Below are 19,480 nucleotides of genomic sequence, written 5' to 3'. Positions count from 1 at the left end.
CGTGCCCAGGTCCGGGAAGATCCCACATGCCCCGGAGCGGCTGGGCCCGTGAGCCATGGCCACTGAGCCTGTGCGTCCAGAGCCTGTGCTCCGCAACAGGAGAGGCCACAACAGTGAGAGGCCCACGTACCGCAAAAAAAAAAAGAAAAAGAAAATTATTCACACTTACTTGAAATGGTTGGGATTAGAGGTTCAATCTGTAAGCTATACTAAAAATCAAATAAGTTGGGTTTATTAGCACCATACATCCCAGTAATCAGAGGCAGATTTATTTACAGTGGTGGCTGGGGTAGCCTGTGCTTTATTAGTTGGGAGTTAAATTTCAGAGTAAGTCTTAGAGGCAGTCTGGTCTAACTGAGCACAATCTTTGGCTTGGTGTCAGTAAGGATTCAAATATATTATATTCTGAAACACTGAACCAATTTCTGAACCCCTGGAAAAGTATATTAAAATGGGGATAATACAAAGATTAGAAATAGTAGATATAAGGGGTCCAACAAAGCCTAGAACATGGTAGGTATTCAATAAGTAATAGTTATTAGTACTGATAAATCTTGATTGACTCTTACTTTTGTTACCACCTTCTATTTAAAAATGGTCATGGTGCAATTTTCCTAGAGGCTAAATTCATTTCTGAAATGACCTGTCAATCATGCTAGTCAAAATATTTTCTGAAGACCTACTATGTACTGAAAAGTAGGAGTAACTGCCCTTTTAGGCCCTATCATCCTAAGCGAAATGTTTTCTACTCATCTTAAACTGTTATACAGAAGTACAGTTAAGAGTGTTGAAATTAGTTAAGTAAAGTGAAGCAGGAGCCCTTTCTTAAGAGTCCAAAGTGTAGTTCATAGAGCAATTTATAAATTTTCAAAGATCAGCTTTAATCTTTCTTTATAGTGTTTCAATAGTCATCTGAACAAATAAATAGGATGGAGTGGGGCTACAGTAGTAGTGGGCGAAATTAGTGTTCTCAACCACTTTCAACAGGGTACAGTGTACAGAAGGGAGGAAAAAACAGGGATGGAGGTTATTTATGAGTGATGGAGTTTTAGAATTCTATTTTTACCCCTGATGATATCACGGTTTACCTTTTTGGGGGAATTTACTCAACAGTGATAGATAAAATCCCATAATAACTCAACTGAACCTTCAGACTCTTTTACCCTATTGAAATTTCTAGACTGACAATCATTGGTATAAATCACACTGCTAGTCTGAAGGACCTAGAAATAAAATACAGTTTCTGAAGTAAATTAGCAAATGATAAAGTTATCACACTAGATGTGATACACACTAGGTGTGTACACACTAGGTGTCTTGTATTCCTAAGTCATTATCTCATGATTCTGTTGTTTTATTTGCTGGGTAATTTTGTCACTTAGGTGTGTTCTTTTGGTAAGGTTGCTTGGAGTGTTTGAAATGGGAAACTGAGGAAAATTTCTACAAAATGGCCAGGGTAAAGAACTGCCAAACTAAATTATTCCCTCCCATCCCACTTAGATTTCAAACTACACTGAAGAAGAAGCAATGAAGAACCTAAAATCGATCTGCTATTTGAGGAGAAAGAGAAGAGAGGGAAAAAACTTCTACAACAGCCAATTCACTCTATAGAATTTGTTGATCAGATGGCTAGTGTGAACCACCACCAGGCTAAAGACTGTTTTATTAAACGTTTCTGCAATCAAATTTTATGTGCACAGATATTATTATTATTTTTGAAATTGACAAAACACACACGTATACATGCACTTCAAAATATGCTTTCCTTGCCCGTAAACACTGTCTTTGATAAAGAAATAGGCATCCAAAAGACAGGTTTAGGGAGAAAGGTGTCACTCTTTTAAAGTCCCCTGTTGACAGTGGTGGTGGCACCAATGACTGGAGGACTGGGATGCCTAAATAAATGCCTCTGAGACAAAAACCCGTGTGATGCTTTTCCTCCCCTCTAATCATCAACCTCTATAGTTTCTCAAGGCTAAAAACAAACAAATAAACAAACTCATTATGTTTTATCTTTGCATACCCTAGTAGGGTCCTCTATAGCAAAACTATATTGTTCGAAGTTCAGCGTTCTTGACATTTAACATTTGTTAAATGTCGTGATTTGTAACATAGGATCTTCAATAGGACCAAGGAAATTGGGGTCAAAGGAAGGACCTGATTCTCGGGGACCAATGCAATGACAGTTGCAGTGTATTGTTTAGCAATGTAATTTATGGTTATTTCAGGAACAATGGCATTTCAGAAAGTGATGTTAACTTTAAAAATTCTTTTGTCACGTGCAATATAGAAAATGATTACAGTATGTATAAAACAAGTGATGCTACTTCGAAAAAATGACACTTCATATAGATAATAAAAATATTTCTCAAAAAAATTAAAGCATAGGGCTTCCCTGGTGGCGCAGTGGTTGAGAGTCCGCCTGCCGATGCAGGGGACGCGGGAGAGGCCACAACAGTGAGAGGCCCGCGTACCGCAAAAAAAAAATAAATAAATAAATAAAAGTAAAAAAAAAATTAAAGCATAGGATAATTATATAGTAAGTATATAACAATTTGGTCTTAGGACTAGGAACAAAATTTTATTGTGTGGCTAGAGAGATACATATGTGTTATAAAACTGGCACTTCTGCATGTTCTTTTGGGCGTCATCACAGGTTGGTGCATTATTATAGTTGTTTTTAATATAAAGAGAGAATCTCTTACTCATACTTTCTAATCCGGGTATTATTCTTCTACTTTTTCTTTCACATTCTGTTAATACAGAATTTAAGAAGTTTAGAGTAGGAGGAAACCCTAGCTTCTAGTACAATCTTGTTCTTGTTTCATATAAGGAAACCACCCAACAAAAGTGAAATGATTTGCTCAGGGTCAGGCCATACACTGGCAGAATTAGGTCTTATTATTCTTTCTCAGAGGCTCTTTTAAAGGTTAAATAAACAGGGATTTAGTTTTGAGAATGACTTATTTATCTCATTTCTATTAGATTGATTTCTTTTGTTATAAGCAAGCAAAATAATCAGCCACCACCTTTCTCTTCTCTATTTCTTCTTTTATATTTGCTGCCTCTAGGCAACAACTTCATCAAATCCACAACAAATCATAAATAAAATCCTGAAGAAGAGTATTATCCTACAGAATCATTTGTTCTAAGAAAAATAAAATACTGAATATTTCCAAATACAGGAGTCTCAGATAAAGACATTTGGCCTCTAATCAGATCAAATAAAGTAATCAGATTTATACCGTTATTCTGATAAAGACTAAAACCAACAAAAGCACTTTCCCTCCAATTTTACACTTTGAGCGACTCTAGTTTTTAAATACTATGAACACTTTTCTTAGGGATTACTTTCTCTTTTCTTTACTCCTAATATTTCCTGGGAACAATGAATACTTGGAATAGAATAACACAGAAACTAAGTATAAAGGGGTAAAATGAAAGGACAATGCCTATTCAATCTTAGAAAAAAGTCAACACTAAAGGAGGCACTGTATATTCTACTTAAATGAGTATTTTCTTCATATTCACATTACAAACTAACCTCACCGTAGCAGCACTAATTCATTACCAATAAGCTTTTATTTATTGGTAGATGCCACTGGCCTCAGTAAGACTATGCAATTTCTCACAAGGGATATTCCAAAGAAGGTAAAGTTTGGAAAACAATTTACCAGAAAGCGCCAAGATGGGAAACTCCTTGATTAAGGATGGAAAATTATTAATATTTTTTAGCCTAAACTTAAGCAAAACTCTTCCCGAAGGTGAATTACCTTCCTTTTGATCCCTCTCTTTAAATAAGGAACAATACCTATAAACCATTTTAAGCTTCAACAAGTAAATACCTGGTGAACTTTACCAATGTTACAGATTCTGCAAAGGATAATGAGTTATTCATCACTAAAATAAAAGAAGCAAACTCTTTTATGCTTTAAAAATAAATGTTTAAGAGAATCTTGGTTTCTAACAACACTTTTTCCATGTTACAAACAGAAAATCATTCCATCACTTATGAAGATATTATTCTAAAGTTGAAACCAATGCTTTAATTTTTAAACCTTTTAACATTTTCATAGAGTTTACACACACCAACCCACATACTCTTTGAGAAATTCTTTCTCAACCCACATACTCTTAATTGGTTGCTTTAATTCATAACTATATAGGATCCTTCAGGGTTCAAGTATGGGACCTTTAATTTTTCAGATAATTTTTTCTTGGTGGTTATTAGAAAAGTGACCTTAAAGTGCCTCCTTGATGTGAATAAAAAGAGAACTGTGACTTTTGAGGGGGAGGGGTTGGGGAACTATTGAAGCAACTTTGTTCATATTTTCAGTAATAGTAATTATGCTAATTTCATTTTCAAACAATTATATTTGCTATTTTATATTCTTACAGCGGAAAATAGAGATGGTTTAGTTGTACTTGTAACCTCATAGCCCTTACGTTTTTAATCTTTTCCCAAATCATCTTGGTACCTTTTGGTCCCAAGGAAATCTCACGGACTCTGGGTCCCTCAATGGGGAATCAATGCTTTAAATAATCAGAAGTAGCATTATCCCTTTGTTTAGTCTTGGATTTGACTAAATGCTAAATGAATTATTCATTAATAACTATACTTTTTCTCATTATAAACACTCATGTTAATAAATCAAAAGATTTCAGCAGGATCATAACCTTTTGCTATGGTTCTAGTGCTGATTTACTCTTACAATGGCAAGGTCTTTGGATAAAAATAATAGTAACAGAAATAGTAAAAACTGACTAACTGTGATAATTTATTAAAGCTTTTAAACATGGGTGTTTTTCATTAGAGGACACAGTTAATCTAAAATAAACTTTGGGTAAATCATTTAACATCCTGAACTGTATTGCCTCAGGAAAAAGACCAATACTTTTTTGAGGGAAGGAAGGGGGGAGCTAGGAGGGCAAAGTGGTTTCAAATAGGGACGGGAAACTGAATATTTATACATTTAAAAATTGATATATACATATATTTGCATTTTGAGTAAATTCCAATGGGAATCATTTGAAATTTCCTTGAGGTTCCCTTGGTGTCATAAATAGTTCAAATTAAATTTAACTATCTATGCATTTAATTGATCTATGGTAACTAGACCAAGTATGGTATCTAGGTAAAAGGGGAAAAAATTCACTTATAATGACAGATCTAAAATTGATACTACTGGGTACAGGAGAGTGTATACGATATGTTTCCAACTGTATGTTTAAGAAGAATATCTGTATATATAATACATATGTTTGTATATGCAGAGTAACTCTAGAAGGAGACCCAAGAAATTGGTAACACTGGTTGCTACATTTCAGTGTCTACCCATCTGGCCCATTTAAATTTTGTACTATATGCATGTTTTCCTTATTCAAAAATATTGACTAAATAAATTTAAATTACTTAAAAAATCATGTCAAATTAAGGAAAAAAAAGATTAATTTTTTAACATTATACAAGAAAATATACTAGCACATAAACTGTTTTTCTACATAAATTTGGGTATGACAGAGTAACTGTGATCTAAAAACTCAATTTGTGGGCTTCCCTGGTGGCGCAGTGGTTGAGAGTCCGCCTGCCGATGCAGGGGACACGGGTTCGTACCCCGGTCCGGGAAGATCCCACATGCCGCGGAGTGGCTGGGCCCGTGAGCCATTGCCGCTGAGCCTGCGCGTCCGGAGCCTGTGCTCCGCAACGGGAGAGGCCACAACAGTGAGAGGCCCGCGTATCGCAAAAAAAAAAACCCAAAAAAACCCCCAAAACTCAATTTTCACAAGACGTGAAATTGGGAAAAACACATTTTCCCTGTACCTCACTGCTACAGTATTGTGGACTACAGATTGTCTCAACAGCATACCAACATCCCTACTCTCTTCCTCTAATGGGCTAGCCACAAGCCAATATTTCTCTATGAAATTCAAGAAATCTTTAAGGAAACTCCAGAAAGATTTTAAGAATCTTATTTGGCAGTGATAAATATTGTACCTGTATTATTCTGTTGGCATAGAATCAACTTTAAATTCTTTGTGGTTTACTTTAGATTTTATCCTGCCAAAGATGTTTGGTGTTTTGGTAAAAGAGAAACTTCAAACTATGTGATGACTAAGCAAAGCTCTTACATAAAGCTTGGAATAAGATTTTACAAATAGTTCCAGTGAAAGACATTTGGAAATAAGCAGGAAAAAAGAAAATCTCACACTTATGAAAAAATTATTTCCAGGACACTATTTCAAATTTGCAGTTAAGTCCTATTTACTTAAGTATTAAAATAAACCATAAAACAAATTCTAAAGGAATGATAGTACATACATCAACTTTCAATGGTAGCTGCTTATTAAAACTGAGCGTCTGAGGGTGTATTCCAATTTCATCCTCTTCAAATTGTGCAGCTCAGATAAATGTTTATTTTACTGAAAATATTTGCAAAATTACAATATAAATACAAGATTATATTAAGATAGGTTCACTATATATAATGTATTCTTATCCACAAATATAAAATGAATGCAGTAAATATAGTATACTCTTGATGAATTGTTAGTACACAGTGTTGTTAGTAAAGTACATACAAACTATTATTAAGCAACAATTATCTAGTTTTCAAATGTATATCTTAGGAAGTTTTCAGGATGGAAGGATACACTAAGGCCCCTAATACCCTTTTTGGTTGGTGAAAGTTAGTTCTTCTGCAAGTTTTGAAATAATATCATATTTATTTTAGCAATTGTTCTTAGGCTCTTTGCATTTCCTTAATTTGAACTTTCTTTAGTCTGGGTGTTTTCTTAACGATGCCATAACAGCCAATCATACTTTTAATTCTAATATAGTATCATGTACTGTCTTTTCATTACTAATTTAAACACACATCAACAATGAAACAGAATTGTTAAAAATTTTTTTGTCTGCACAAATTCCCAAAATTCATTTTCAGGGTATTATGGGGAATCTCAATTAGATATAATCTCAACTGTAATACTAACCTGGGCTAGAAATAGTTTTTTATTGATTCTAGTCCTGAAGAATACAAATATGAACTCTACTTTAAAATTCTTTGTTAAATGTATTGGGATTTGCTGCAGAAACATTTTCTACCCTTCTCCATTACACTGATTTAATGGAAACTTGTTACTACGGCAGTTCCAACACAAACATATGCATGCAAGAGCTCACCCTACAGATTCTAACTACATAGTTATTGAAACACATCCCACCGGTCAAGTGGCATAAATGTACATCTTTTATATACAAAAGGTAAAGTGCATTATTAAATTAGTGAACTGACAGATTGTCTGCCTGGACCATATAGCTTTCAAATAGACAAATGTGAAATTCTCCCATTAGAACCAATTATTTCAAGAGGTTCCAATTAGCTTTTCCACCCTGTCATTTATTTTTTGGCCATGCTCTTTAGTGCAAATAAGCTTGTGTTTGACTCAAGTTTAAGGGACATGGCAGTTTGGGGCTTTAACAAGGAAAATTATAAAATGTGGCAGAAGTTTAATACTTTTATAATACATTGCACCTTTTGCATATAAGCAACAGATTAGTGCTGCTTTCAATTGGTAGGAGCACACTGCCAACGATTATGAGGGACCCGTTTCCAAATTTCATACTATCAGCTTATATTATTACAGTTTTGAGTCTGTACCACATTATGCTTGAATTATTATGTGCAAACATCATCAGTGTTTTAGAATTATATAGTGAACTAGTAATTTTGGTTACTAACTTTTAATGCTCACTTTTTGAATTCTAACATCCAGTTGCCTTAAGAGTTTTATGTCTTCAAGGCAGGGATCCTATTATTTTGAAGAGTACCATGTACACTTGCAGCTCCATTTATGTTACAAATGACAATAAATAAAATGTATATTGCACAGATAAGAATAGTAGCGTATTTTATAAGATACATCTCAGTACGTGTCCTAATACCAGAGTTTTGGATTGGATCTTATTTGATTATGGCTAATGAATGACTGGAAATTTTAAGTATCAAAAAAAATCATAGCATCATTTCATTTTTCAGTGAACATTAACTTTGAAGAAAAAGAAACAAAAGGACTGGCAGAAGGCTTAATGATTCTAAAGTATATTCAACTGCCGGTACATATGCATCTATCCAGTTTGTAGCTTTGAGATGGTAAAAACTCTGAAGTATACATACAATGTAGAAAATTTGGCTGCCTAACCAATTTTTCACTTAAATTATTAATGCAAAATTAAACTAATAATATTTATATACAATGAGTTAAAGATATTTAAGTCTGGCATTGTATCATGTGTATGTATATATATAACACATATATACACACACATAGATGTGTGTGTGTGTGTGTATATATATATACATATATATATATACACACACACACACACACACACACACTCAAACCTTACCAGACTAAAAACCAAGAAGGAAATTATTTAGATTTAACAGATATAAATATTTTGGAAGGGAAGGTTTTAAGAGAGAGTATACAGTCACAGCAATAGTGATAGGAACACTCAAATACTGGAATATTCACAGCTCCAGTTTGCCAAAATCTGACAGGTTGATTATTATTAATAGGCACTATGATGGGCAGCAAAGCAATCAGTAGTACAGTAATTCAAGTGTACACCACTCCTTCACATACCCCAAAACTACTTTTTATCAAGCCTAGAATAGTTATTTTACAGTGAGGACTGTTTAAAGATCCTTGCTACTTTTAGAGTCTCAACACCCGCCATGAGCTATTAACTCTAGTCCTAACACCATCTTCTAACCTTCAGCTGGTCCATAGTGATCCAGATGGCCCACAATTATAATGAACTGGGGAGATTCCTTTATACTTTGAGGAAACTGGAAATACAATCAGTAAGCCAACACCAGTATGTATGTCTAGGTTACTGATTGCTTGTTCTTAAGTAATGTAAATCTGTGAAATTAATTTTCTTAATTCATATCATAAAGTTTTCTTAGTGACCTTACTTAAGTGTATTTGGGGACAAACCTCTGGAGGGAAATCAACTGTTAAAATAATTGTGAATTACTTATAGCATATAAAAGAAGAGCTACATTCTGAACTCAATCCATGCAGCCAGCTCTCATCAATGAGAGCTATATTTGGGGGCTGAAATCAGTGTCTGGCTTCTAAACATGATTATATGGACTCATTGTGTGGGAGGTGAATAAAGCCAAGATAAAAGACAGTAATTTCATTCAGATAAAATGCAGCTCAACAGATAAAATTTCAGTCAGTTAATACAGGGTGGGTTGGTACACATATACATTATATCCACTTGTTTAAAAAATTGCTTGGGTGTTGAAAAATTGCTGTGGCACTTCCTGGAAAGTAATTTTTAATACCAGTAAGTGGGTGAGTCTTGTGTAAAGTAAACCTTGTGTAAAGTATCATAAAGAGCACCTTGGAAAAATGCCTGAATTATTCTTTCAAATATGTTTACAACCAATCTTCAAATTATATTTTTCCAGGCTGAAATTGTATATTTATTCTAAATGCTTTTTAGAAAAAAACTTTTTTTTTTCCTGGAATTAAAACACCTTTAAAAGTCAGGTTTATACTGTAAGTGTTGAAATGGACTTCAGGGCAGCAACTGCAAAAGTGCTACTAAAATATATTACTACAGATTATTTTTATATCAGGTAACTGGTGCACCAACCCTTCTGAAACAGTGCTAAAGCAGCAGCATAAAATATAACACCTTGAGTCCATGATGTATTTTGGGAAAGAACCTCTCACAACCTTCAAATTAGCATGAAAAGCTAAAATATCAAGATTTCCATAGCAAAGCCTCCCACGCAACAGTGACATAAAAGTAATTCCTGAAACTTTGGAAAGTCAATAATAATATATGGTACAATAATCAGAGGTGAAGATGGGATTATAACTAGCTTAGAATAACCAATTAAAACTCTCTCATGGCATTGATATGGCAAGTATAAACTGTAGGGTCACCACAAAATTTGAAATTATAGAATACTATAGTAACTCTAAGATTCGATTCTTTAATGGTACTGTTTAATATTCAGTTATCCAATGGACATTTAATATATTTCTACTCGTACTTTTGTAAATAAATATATTTATAATAGAAGTCAGTTTCTGTTTCTGTGGTAACTGTCCTACAGGTAATCCTAGCAGCTTTTAATGAAGTAGGAATGGAATACTTTTTTTGGGGAACTTGTTAAATAGAAATTCACACTTACATATTAGGTATATGTATCTTTTTTTAAGCTTATGTCATAGTGCAATGTTAATCTTAGTTATGGTATCTAGAAGGTCAGAATGTCACACTGTGCTGATTTGCATACTTCAATAGTCTGGAGCAGCTGAAGCAGCTAAACTATTTAGCTCTGGGAAGGCTGAAATTCCCATAAGAATTATAGTGTTTTATGGATAACATAACATGAGAATCAGACTCCTTGAAGTATAACTACTAGAGGTACTACTCATAACAAAGGGCCAAAAAAAGAGGAAAAATTTCTTCAAATGATTATGGATCAGTACTTTTAGCCAATTTATGATTTTAACTTTTGCCTGATGGAGTTCAATTTCATTCTAGTCGAGGCATTCTTGCTCTTCACCACTGGCCCTTCTGCCATCCATCCTCTTTTCTTTATGGCTGTTGAAAATTTTCCTCATCTCTTCTTCGTACTTGATAAAATTCTCCCCAAACCTTGTCCAAGCTTTGAATGGAACAGTAATAGTATTACGGTAAGGTGGCCTCACCTCACTTACCTTCAGGAAAATTCCATATTTATTAGAGCCCACATCAAAGTAGAACCTTTTATTGTCCACTCTGAAAGAAGTCCCCTCTGGGAGTTCGACTGGGTCATCGTCTCCACCTCTGCGTTCTTCTATGTCCCCTTCGCCATAGTCTTCAATGAGCTGAACCAAGGCGTCCCGAAACTCAATCATCCCTTGTGCTGGGAGGACGATAGTCTGCTCTTGGCCCAAAGTGTGGCCAAAATAACCTATCATGCCAGTTCCCCGGATCATGGTTTGTCTTATCCTTAGGAAGCGACCCCGTTGATTTTCCTTTAGGTCTAGATAGTATTTCCTATTGTCCCTCTCTATGTAGTCTGTTTTGAGGACACTGTGAGGGTGCTCTTCGGACCCCACAGAGACTGGTGGGGAGGGTGCTGCGTGCTTCTGTCTCCTCCTGGAGCTTTGCTCTTTGCCGTGACCATGCTCTTGTCGGTGGCCTTTCAGGCCCAGGTGGGCATAGTGCTCGATGAAGTCCCCTAGACAGTCCTTCAGCTCCGCGGCCACAGACAGGGAGAGGGTCAGTTTACTCTTTCTGATATTGTCTTGCCGGCCTCTCCCTATCCAGACTTCGGCTATCTTTAGGAACCGGCCCCGGGAGCTTTGCTTCACATCTAGGTAAAACCTCTTTTTCTGGATGTCCACCCTTTTGGAGGCCAGCTCCTGGATTTCGGCTGCGCCCCCAGCCTGGTTAGGGGTGGCTGAAGCCGCGTAGTGGGGGTAGTGGGAGTGCTGGGCCTGGGGATAGAATCTACTCTTGCTGAGGCCAGAGCCCCCTACATTCTTGCCGCCGCGGCCACGGCCGCCGCCGCCGCCGCCGCCTCCCCTTCGCCTGGCTCTTTCCATCTTCAGCTGCAAGTGACAAACAGACACACGGGGTGGGGTGGGGGAGGAGTGTTGAGAACAATCGCAGACGCCCCTCGGCCTGCGCTGCCCCAGCCTCTGCCCGGGAACCCCACACCTGGCCGCTCTTTGCGCGGCGCCGGCCGCCGCAGCGCCAGGACGGTCCGCGGCGGCGGCGGCGGCGGCGGCGGCGGCGGCGGCGGCGGGCGGCGGGCGGCGGGCGGCGTCTCCCGGCTCCGCACCGGGCACACAGCATCCCTCCGCCGCCCCTGGCCTCCCGCTCCCGCTCGCCGCCGGGCCGCCCGCCTCGGGCTGGACAGCCCCCGGGGCCCCAGCCAGCACACACTCACATCACCACTGGTGCCATCACCGCCTCCGCCGATGCCCTTCGAGGCCGCCGCCGCCGCCGCCGCCTCCAGCTCTCGGCCCCTCTGTTGCAGCCGCCGCAGCCGCCGCCCCCTGCCTGCTCCCCCGCCGCCGCTCGCACTGCCCCACGCCGGAGCAGCCGGGCAGGGGCATCGCCTGCGGCGCCCACCGCCGCCGCCCCTCCTGCGGCTGCTGCGGGGGCCGCCGCCTCTGTTCGGGCACCGGCCCGCGGCCCGCGGGAGACAGGGGGGCGGGGAGGGGGGCGGGGAGGGGGGCGGTGGGAGGCGGGCAGTGGGCCCCGCCTCCTCCAGCACAGCCCGCTGAAGGGAAGACCGGGTATCCGCTCTCCCCTGGGGTCCGCCCTGACGGAAGCCCAGCGCGTGGGATCGGACCGTGAGCGTGAGGTGACCGGACAGGTGTGAAGGTGGGGATAAGAACCCGGGTGGCGAGAGTGTTCTGACTTCTCCAGGTTCCGCCGGGACGTAGGGCTCTGGCGGCCCACGGGCACCCACAAGGAGACTACACTTCCCTGAGTGCTCAGCGGCGGCGGGAGTCCTCCGCGCATGCGTTTCGCGTAGCCCGCCGGGCTAGGGTGGGAGGGGCTGCAGCGCGGCGCTCTGGGAGTGGTGGACTGGGGGCCGACGGACCCCGGAGGGAGGGGTGGGAAGGTCCGTGTCCTAGAAGTGACGTATGCTGTGTGCGCCGTGACGCTCCGGCGTGGACTCTGACCCGCGGGAATAAGGTCGATTGAATTGGTGTCCAGCATGAGTGACTGGGTTCCAGGCAATGCCGTTGGGACGCTGCACAAGTCGTCCAGCTGAAGGAGAAGTCCCATTGAACTGACTCTTCTCACGGTAACGTGTCCTCCCCAACCCTGCTTCCACCTCCAGACCCTTGAGGTATCATTCTAGCCTTCTCCGACACTGGCGGTGCTCAGTCCGGCAGAGCAGGCCTCTGGGCTGTGTGTGGGATATTCCTTAGAGACGGACATCTTCCTTCTCCCTTTCCACCTCCCAGGCACCCAGCCCATTTTGTGTAGTGTAACAAGTTATGTTGGATTTTTTGAGTTCAAAGCATTGAATCCTTAAGGTTTGTTTTGTTTTCCCTGGTTTAATTTGAGTTGTTTTCTGGATATGTTTGAGTATGTAAAAATTCTCCCTATGGAAGAGGATATTAGAATCCTTAGGATGTTAATTTAGTGGTCTTTAAGTCAGAGTACTAAGGATTTTGTATAGTTCGGTGCGTTAACTTTTAGGGAGCTGAAGGTCGGTGTGGGTAGGGCATTTAGATTTTCATGCCATTGAACAGTGGTCTCCCTTTGTTAATTCAACAGATATTTATTGAGCGCTGCTCTAGGTACTGGGGATACCATCAATGAACAAAAACACAAATCGCTCGTTTTTGGAGTTTGCATTTTGGAGAGAGATAGGCAATGAGTCAAAAGCCTGGTATATCAGAAGGTGAAGAGTGTCAGTGGGGGTAGGGAGCTGCAGTTTTACAGTAGGTGGTCAGGGTGGTCAGGGAAGGCCTGGCTGAGAAGGTAATTTTTGAGTAAAGACCTGAAGGAAGTGAGAGAGCTAGTCCTGTGGCTATCTGAGGGAAAGGAAAGTGCAAAGGCTCTGAGGGAGCCTGCATGGTGTGTCCGCAGAGCAGCCTAGGAGGCCAGTAAGTTAGAGCAGGGTGAGATAGAGAATTGTAGAAGATAAAGTCAGACAGATTGTGTAGGACCTTGTAGGCAATTTTGAAAATTTGGGTTTTCATTCTGAGGGAGGTGGGAAGCTACTGGAGAGGTTTGTCAGGGAAACACCATGATCTGAATGATCTTTAAAAAAAAATTGTAAAATGTATATAACAAAGTTTGCTAATTTATCTATTTTTTAAGTGTACGATTCAGTGACATTAATTACACTCACTGTTACACAACCATCACCATTATTTCTAAAACTTCTGTATCACCCCAGGCAAACTCTGTAACTGGTTAATTAAGCAATAACTCCCCATTGCTCCCTCTGCCCAGCCCCTGGTAACCTCTGGTATACTCTCTATGAATTTGCTTATTCTAGGTAGTATATACAAGTGGAATCATAATATTGGTCCTTTTGCATCGGACTTATTTCACTCAGCATAATGCTCTCAAGGTTCATCCATGTTGTACCATGTATTAGCACTTAATTTCCTTTTATAGCTGAATACTGTTCCGTTGTGTGTATATACTATATTTTGTGTATCCATTCATCTTTTGACAGACAGTTGGGTTTTTTCCCCCTTTTGGTTATTGTGAATAATGGTGCACTGAACATTGGCTTACAAGGATCTGCTTGAGTCCCTTTTTCCAATTCTTTTTTGGTCTGTACCTAGAGTGGACTTGCTGGATCATATGATAATTCTGTGTTTAGTTCTTTTTTTTTTTAATTTTTAAAATTTATTTTATTTATTTTTGGCTGCGTTGGGTCTTCATTGCTGCGCACAGGCTTTCTCTAGTGGCGGGGAGCGGGGGCTACTCTTCGTTGTGGTGCGCAGGCTGCTCACTGTGGTGGCTTCTCTTGTTGCAGAGCACGGGCTCTAGGCACGCAGGCTCAGTAGTTGTGGCGCACGGGCTCAGTAGTTGTGGCGCACGGGCTCAGTTGCTCCGCACTGGACCAGGGCTCAAACCCATGTCCCCTGCATTGGCAGGCGGATTCTTAACCACTGCGTCACCAGGGAAGTCCCTATGTTTAGCTTTTTGAGGAACTGCAGAACTGTTTTTCACGGTGGTGGAACCATTTTACATTCAACTAGTAATGTTATAAGGGTTCCAATTTCTCCAAATCCTCTCAAAAACTTGTTATTTTCTGTTCCTTTTTCTTTTCTTTTGTCTTTTCTTTTTTTCTTTTCCTTTTCTCTTTTGTTTTCCTTTCTTCTCATCTTTCTGCTTTCCTTTTTCTTTCTATTATAGCCATCTTAGGTGGTGATGTGATGTGGTATCTTGTTGTGGTTTTGATTTGCATTTCCTTAATGACTAAAGACGTTGAACATCTTTTCACATGCTTATTGGCCATCGGTATATCTTCTTTGGAGAAATGTCTATTCTAGTCCTTTGTGTGTTGTTAAATTGAGTTGTTTGTCTTTTTGTTGTTGAGTTGTAGGAGATTTTTGTGTATTCTTACTAAACCCTTATCATAGCTTTGTAGTACATTTTGAAACTGGGAAGTCTGAGTCTCCAACTTTGTTCTTTTTGAAGACTGTTTTGGCTATCCAGGGCCCCTTGCAATTCCATATGATTTTTTTTTTTTTTTTTTTTTTTTGCAGCACCAGGTGGCTTGCGGGATCTTAGATCCCTGGCCAAGGATTGAACCCAGGCCACGGCAGTGAAAGTGCCAAGTCCTAACCACTGGACCGCCAGGGAACTCCCAATTCCATATGAATCTGAGGATTGGCTTTTCCATTTCTGAAAAAAAGCTTTTGGAATTTTGGTAGAGATTGTGTTGAATCTGTAGGTAGCTTTGGGTAGTGTGACATCTTAACAATATTAAGTATTTCTATCCATGAACATAGGTGTTCCATTTGTTGCAATGAAACTTGTCTTCTTTTTTAAAAATTAATTAATTAATTTATTTTTGGCTGTGTTGGGTCTTCACTGCTGTGCGCAGGCTTTCTCTAGTTGCGGCGAGTGGGGGCTACTCTTTGTTGCAGTGTGTGGGCTTCTCATTGTGGTGGCTTCTCATTGTGGAGTACAGGCTCATGTTATGGAGACAAGTGACGAACTTGTCTTCTTTATGAATGAAATATCTTCTTTAATTGGCAGCAGTGTTTTGTAGGTTTTGGTGTACAAGTTTTTCACCTCCTAGATATTTTATTTTATTCTTTTAGATGCCATTGTAAATGGGATTGCTTTCTTAATTTCCTTTCAGATTGTTTGTTGCTGTTGTCTAGAAACACAGCTTATTTTTGTGTGTTGATCATGTACCTTGCAACTTTGCTGGATTTGCTTATTAAATCTAGTAGGTTTCTTGGAATTGGTAGGACTTCCCTGGTGGCGCAGTGGTTAAGAATCCACCTGCCAATGCAGGGGACACGGGTTCGAGCCCTGGTCCGGGAAGATCCCACATGCCGCGTAGCAACTAAGCCTGTGCACCACAACTACTGAGCCTGTGCTCTAGAGCTTGCACGCCACAACTACTGAGCCCATGTGCCACAACTACTGAAGCCCACACGCCTAGAGCCTGTGATCCGCAGCAAGAGAAGTCACTGCAATGAGAAGCCCGTGCACCACAACGGAGGGTAGCCCCCGCTCGCTACAACTAGAGAAAGCCTGCACACAGCAACAAATACCCAACACAGCACCCCCCCCCAAAAAAAAATCTAGTAGTTTCTTGTGGATTCTTTGGGTTTTTTTTTTAATATACAGGATCATGTCATCTGTGAGTAGAGGTAGTCTTACTCTTCCTTTCCAATTTGAATGCCTTTTATTTCTTGTTTATATCTAATTTCTCTGGCTAGAACTTTCAATACTATGTTGAATAGCATTGGTGGAAGTGAGTATCTGTCTTGCTCTTGATCTTAGGGGGAAAGTTTTCAGTCTTTCACCACTGAGTATGATGTTAACTGTGGGTTTCTCATAAACCCCTTTATTGTGTTGAGGAAATTCTCTTCTGTCCCTAGTTTTTTGAGTTTTTATATCATGAAAGAATATTTGATTTTTATCAGATGCCTGTGTCAGTTGAAATGATCATGTGGTGTTTTTCCTTCATTCTATTAAAGTGACATATTACATTGATTTTCTTATATTGAGCCACCTTTGCATTCCTGGGATAAATCTCACTTGGTTATGGTATATAATCCTTTAAATTGACATTTCTTTTAACAGAATCACTCTGACTACTGTTTTGAGACTAGACTATGGAGGCAAGCAGATAAGAGATAATGTGGCTTGAACCAAGGTTTTAGCTGTGGCGGTGGTGATAGGAGGTAGGATTTCAGCTTTATTTTGAAGGTAAAACTAACAGTATTTGCTGATAGATTGGATGTGAGGTGTGAAAGGAGGAGAGGAGTCAAGGATGATTCTAAGGTTTTTGGCATGAGCAATCAGAAGGATGGAGGTGTACCTACTGAAAATTGTAATTTATGGAAGGAGCAGTTTGGGGAAATTTTATACCTATTGAGTACAATATGTGCATTAGACATTCAAGTATCTAGTAAATAATTGGGTATACAAGTTTGAAGTTCAGAGGAGTGCTCTAGGCTGTTTATATAAATTTGGAAGTCACCAGTGTGCTGTAGTTAATTTTAAAGTCATCAGGCTGGATGTGATCTCCAAGGGAGTGAATGTAGATGGAGAAGAGAACAACCAGGTCTGTGACCTGAATCTTCTGTTATGTTTGGAGATTGGGGAGGTAAGGAGGGATGGGCAAAGGGTACTGAGAAGGAATGCTGACTGATGTAGATGGAGAATCAAAAGTTGTCACAGAAGCCTAATAAGGTGTTTCAAGAAGGTGAGTGTGATTAATTGGGTCATATGCTGCTGGTGTGTTGAGCCAGATGAGGACTGACTGTAAGATTTGGCAGCATGAAGGTCATTGGTAACCTTGAAAGGAGTGAGCCCTTTTGGTGGGGTGGAGTGTCTTTTCTTCTCCACCCCCCCCCGTACCCCCCCCCGTACCCCCCCCGCCCCGTACACGGGCGTCTCACTGTTGTGGCCTCTCCCCTTGCCGAGCACAGGCTCCAGACGCGCAGGCTCAGCGGCCATGGCTCACGGGCCCAGCCGCTCCGCGGCATGTGGGATCTTTCCGGATCGGGGCACGAACCTGTGTCCCCTGCATTAGCAGGCGGACTCTCAACCACTGCGCCACCAGGGAAGCCCAAGGGTGGAGTGTCTTTTAAACACTGGGAAGAGATAATGGAAGGAATGGAAATGGAGATGCTAGTATAGATGAGTCTTTTGAGTAGTTTTTAGGGGAGAAGAATGGAGCAGTTAGCGAAGTCAAATTTGTTTGATTTTTTTTTAATGATGGGAGAAATTGCATATGCTTATATACTGATGGGACTTTGGGACTTTTCTGGTAGACTAGTAGAGAGGGAGAAATTGATGATGCAGAAGAGAGGTGAAAAATGCCCTTGACTAGATGAGAGGATATGGAATCTAGTTCACACAAGGAGGAGCTGGATTTAGGAGCACAGATAAGTCATGGGGGATATCTATCTATCTACCTATCTACCTACCTTCATACCTCCATAATAGCATGGGCCAATTCCCAATTTTTATATCTAAACCTATATCTGTCTATATATGTAATATCTATCTATCTATCTGTCTATCTAGTATAGAGATGGCAAGCTGGAGACCTGGGAGAGCCAGTGGTATAGTTCCACTCTAAGTCTGGCCTGAGAACCAGGAGAGCAGACACTATTTGTTTCAGTCCAAGTGTGAGTCTGAAGGCAGGAGACTAAAGTCCTAGCTTAAAGGCAGACAGAAAGAGTGAATTCCCCCTTACTCAGCCTTTTTGTTATAGTCAGGCCGTCAACAGATTGGATGAAGCCCACCCACATTGGGGAGGGCAGTCTGCTTTACTCAGTCTGCTGATTCAAATGTTAGTCTCATCCAGAAACACCCTCACAGAAATGCCCAGAATAATGTTTAAATATTTGGGCACCCTGTGGCCCATTCAAATTGACACAGTAAAATTAACCATCACAATAGAGTATATGGGCATAGATACAATTATGTGAATAAATTTCAGGGTAGGAGCTTGTGGACATTCTTTTTTGATTGCTTAAGTGAAGTCTGAAGCATGGTTGTCAGCTGGGAGGGATAATGGGAGGAAATATGATAGGTTTAGGTAGACAAGAGAAGGTATAAATAGTTAGCTTAGAAAGAGAGGATAGTAAATAGATTAGGGAAAAGTTGTAGAATGCTAGGAAGACTAAGAGTTCACTTGAAGTTGGTGGTCACAAATTTAAACACATCAGTCAACAAGATTGTGTTTTTCACCTGCTACATTCATTCAGCTACATAGGTATAGGCACAGAGTAGGCAGAGAATTTGTTGTGTTCAGGGTTAGAGTTTTGCCAGGAGAGAATAATGAAACCAGAGATGGGCAATGAAATTGGGGAAGTAGGCAAGGAAGTGGTTATAATTTTGCAATTAAACTGGCCAAGGAGGAAGTAAGGACTGCCTGGGGGTGAGGAGAGTGCAAAGGTAGTAGGACCATTGGATTATAGGCCCCAGGTGGATCAAAAGATTGAGTTTCCAGAGGGAATGAGCTTCAAAAATAGGAGATGTTAATTTGAGAGTGAGATGCTTGGAATTGAGATTATGGAAGGATTCAGTTATTGGTAATAACATGGTATTCTCATGTGAACAAATGGGTAGAGCAGGGTGTGGGCAAAATTATTGGGGGAGAGCTAGTCAGAAAACTGAGACACACTATATTCCCCAGATATTATACATTGAAGAGTGTAAGCCACTGGGCAAGTATGGGGGAAAGAGGTAGGCTATAGATATAAACAGCTACAG

General features: G+C 40.2%; 3 protein-coding genes across 4 annotated transcripts in view; 2 read left to right on the top strand and 1 right to left on the bottom strand.

The window, feature by feature from the left end:
* PURG (purine rich element binding protein G) overlaps positions 1–12,056 on the bottom strand; it is a 35,518-nt gene extending 23,462 nt beyond the window's left edge. Inside the window, exons 1-2 of one of the 2 annotated variants that reach the window (XM_060136350.1) lie at positions 11,973–12,056; positions 10,753–11,631 (exon numbers count right to left, since the gene is read on the bottom strand). In XM_060136350.1, coding sequence (XP_059992333.1) covers positions 10,753–11,625 — 873 coding nt within the window. In that variant the 5' untranslated portion in view covers positions 11,626–11,631; positions 11,973–12,056. Of the gene's footprint in view, positions 1–10,572; positions 11,632–11,972 lie in introns of those variants that run through there. The other variant, XM_060136349.1, reaches the window with a different exon arrangement.
* Positions 12,057–12,704: 648 nt separating this feature from the next.
* WRN (WRN RecQ like helicase) overlaps positions 12,705–19,480 on the top strand; it is a 134,263-nt gene continuing 127,487 nt past the window's right edge. The window contains exon 1 of the mRNA XM_060136512.1: positions 12,705–12,842. The gene's annotated coding sequence lies outside the window, so the exon portion shown is untranslated. The remainder of the gene's footprint in view (positions 12,843–19,480) is intronic.
* LOC132512796 (uncharacterized) overlaps positions 17,411–19,480 on the top strand; it is a 32,627-nt gene continuing 30,557 nt past the window's right edge. Inside the window, 1 exon segment of the mRNA XM_060136713.1 lies at positions 17,411–17,459. Within this exon segment, the coding sequence (XP_059992696.1) occupies positions 17,411–17,459 (49 nt within the window).

The sequence above is a fragment of the Lagenorhynchus albirostris genome, chromosome 21 (genome assembly GCF_949774975.1).
Source record: "Lagenorhynchus albirostris chromosome 21, mLagAlb1.1, whole genome shotgun sequence".
Taxonomy (NCBI): domain Eukaryota; kingdom Metazoa; phylum Chordata; class Mammalia; order Artiodactyla; family Delphinidae; genus Lagenorhynchus; species Lagenorhynchus albirostris.
Note: the sequence above shows the minus strand (reverse complement) of the source record. Positions and strands in the feature narration are given on the sequence as shown.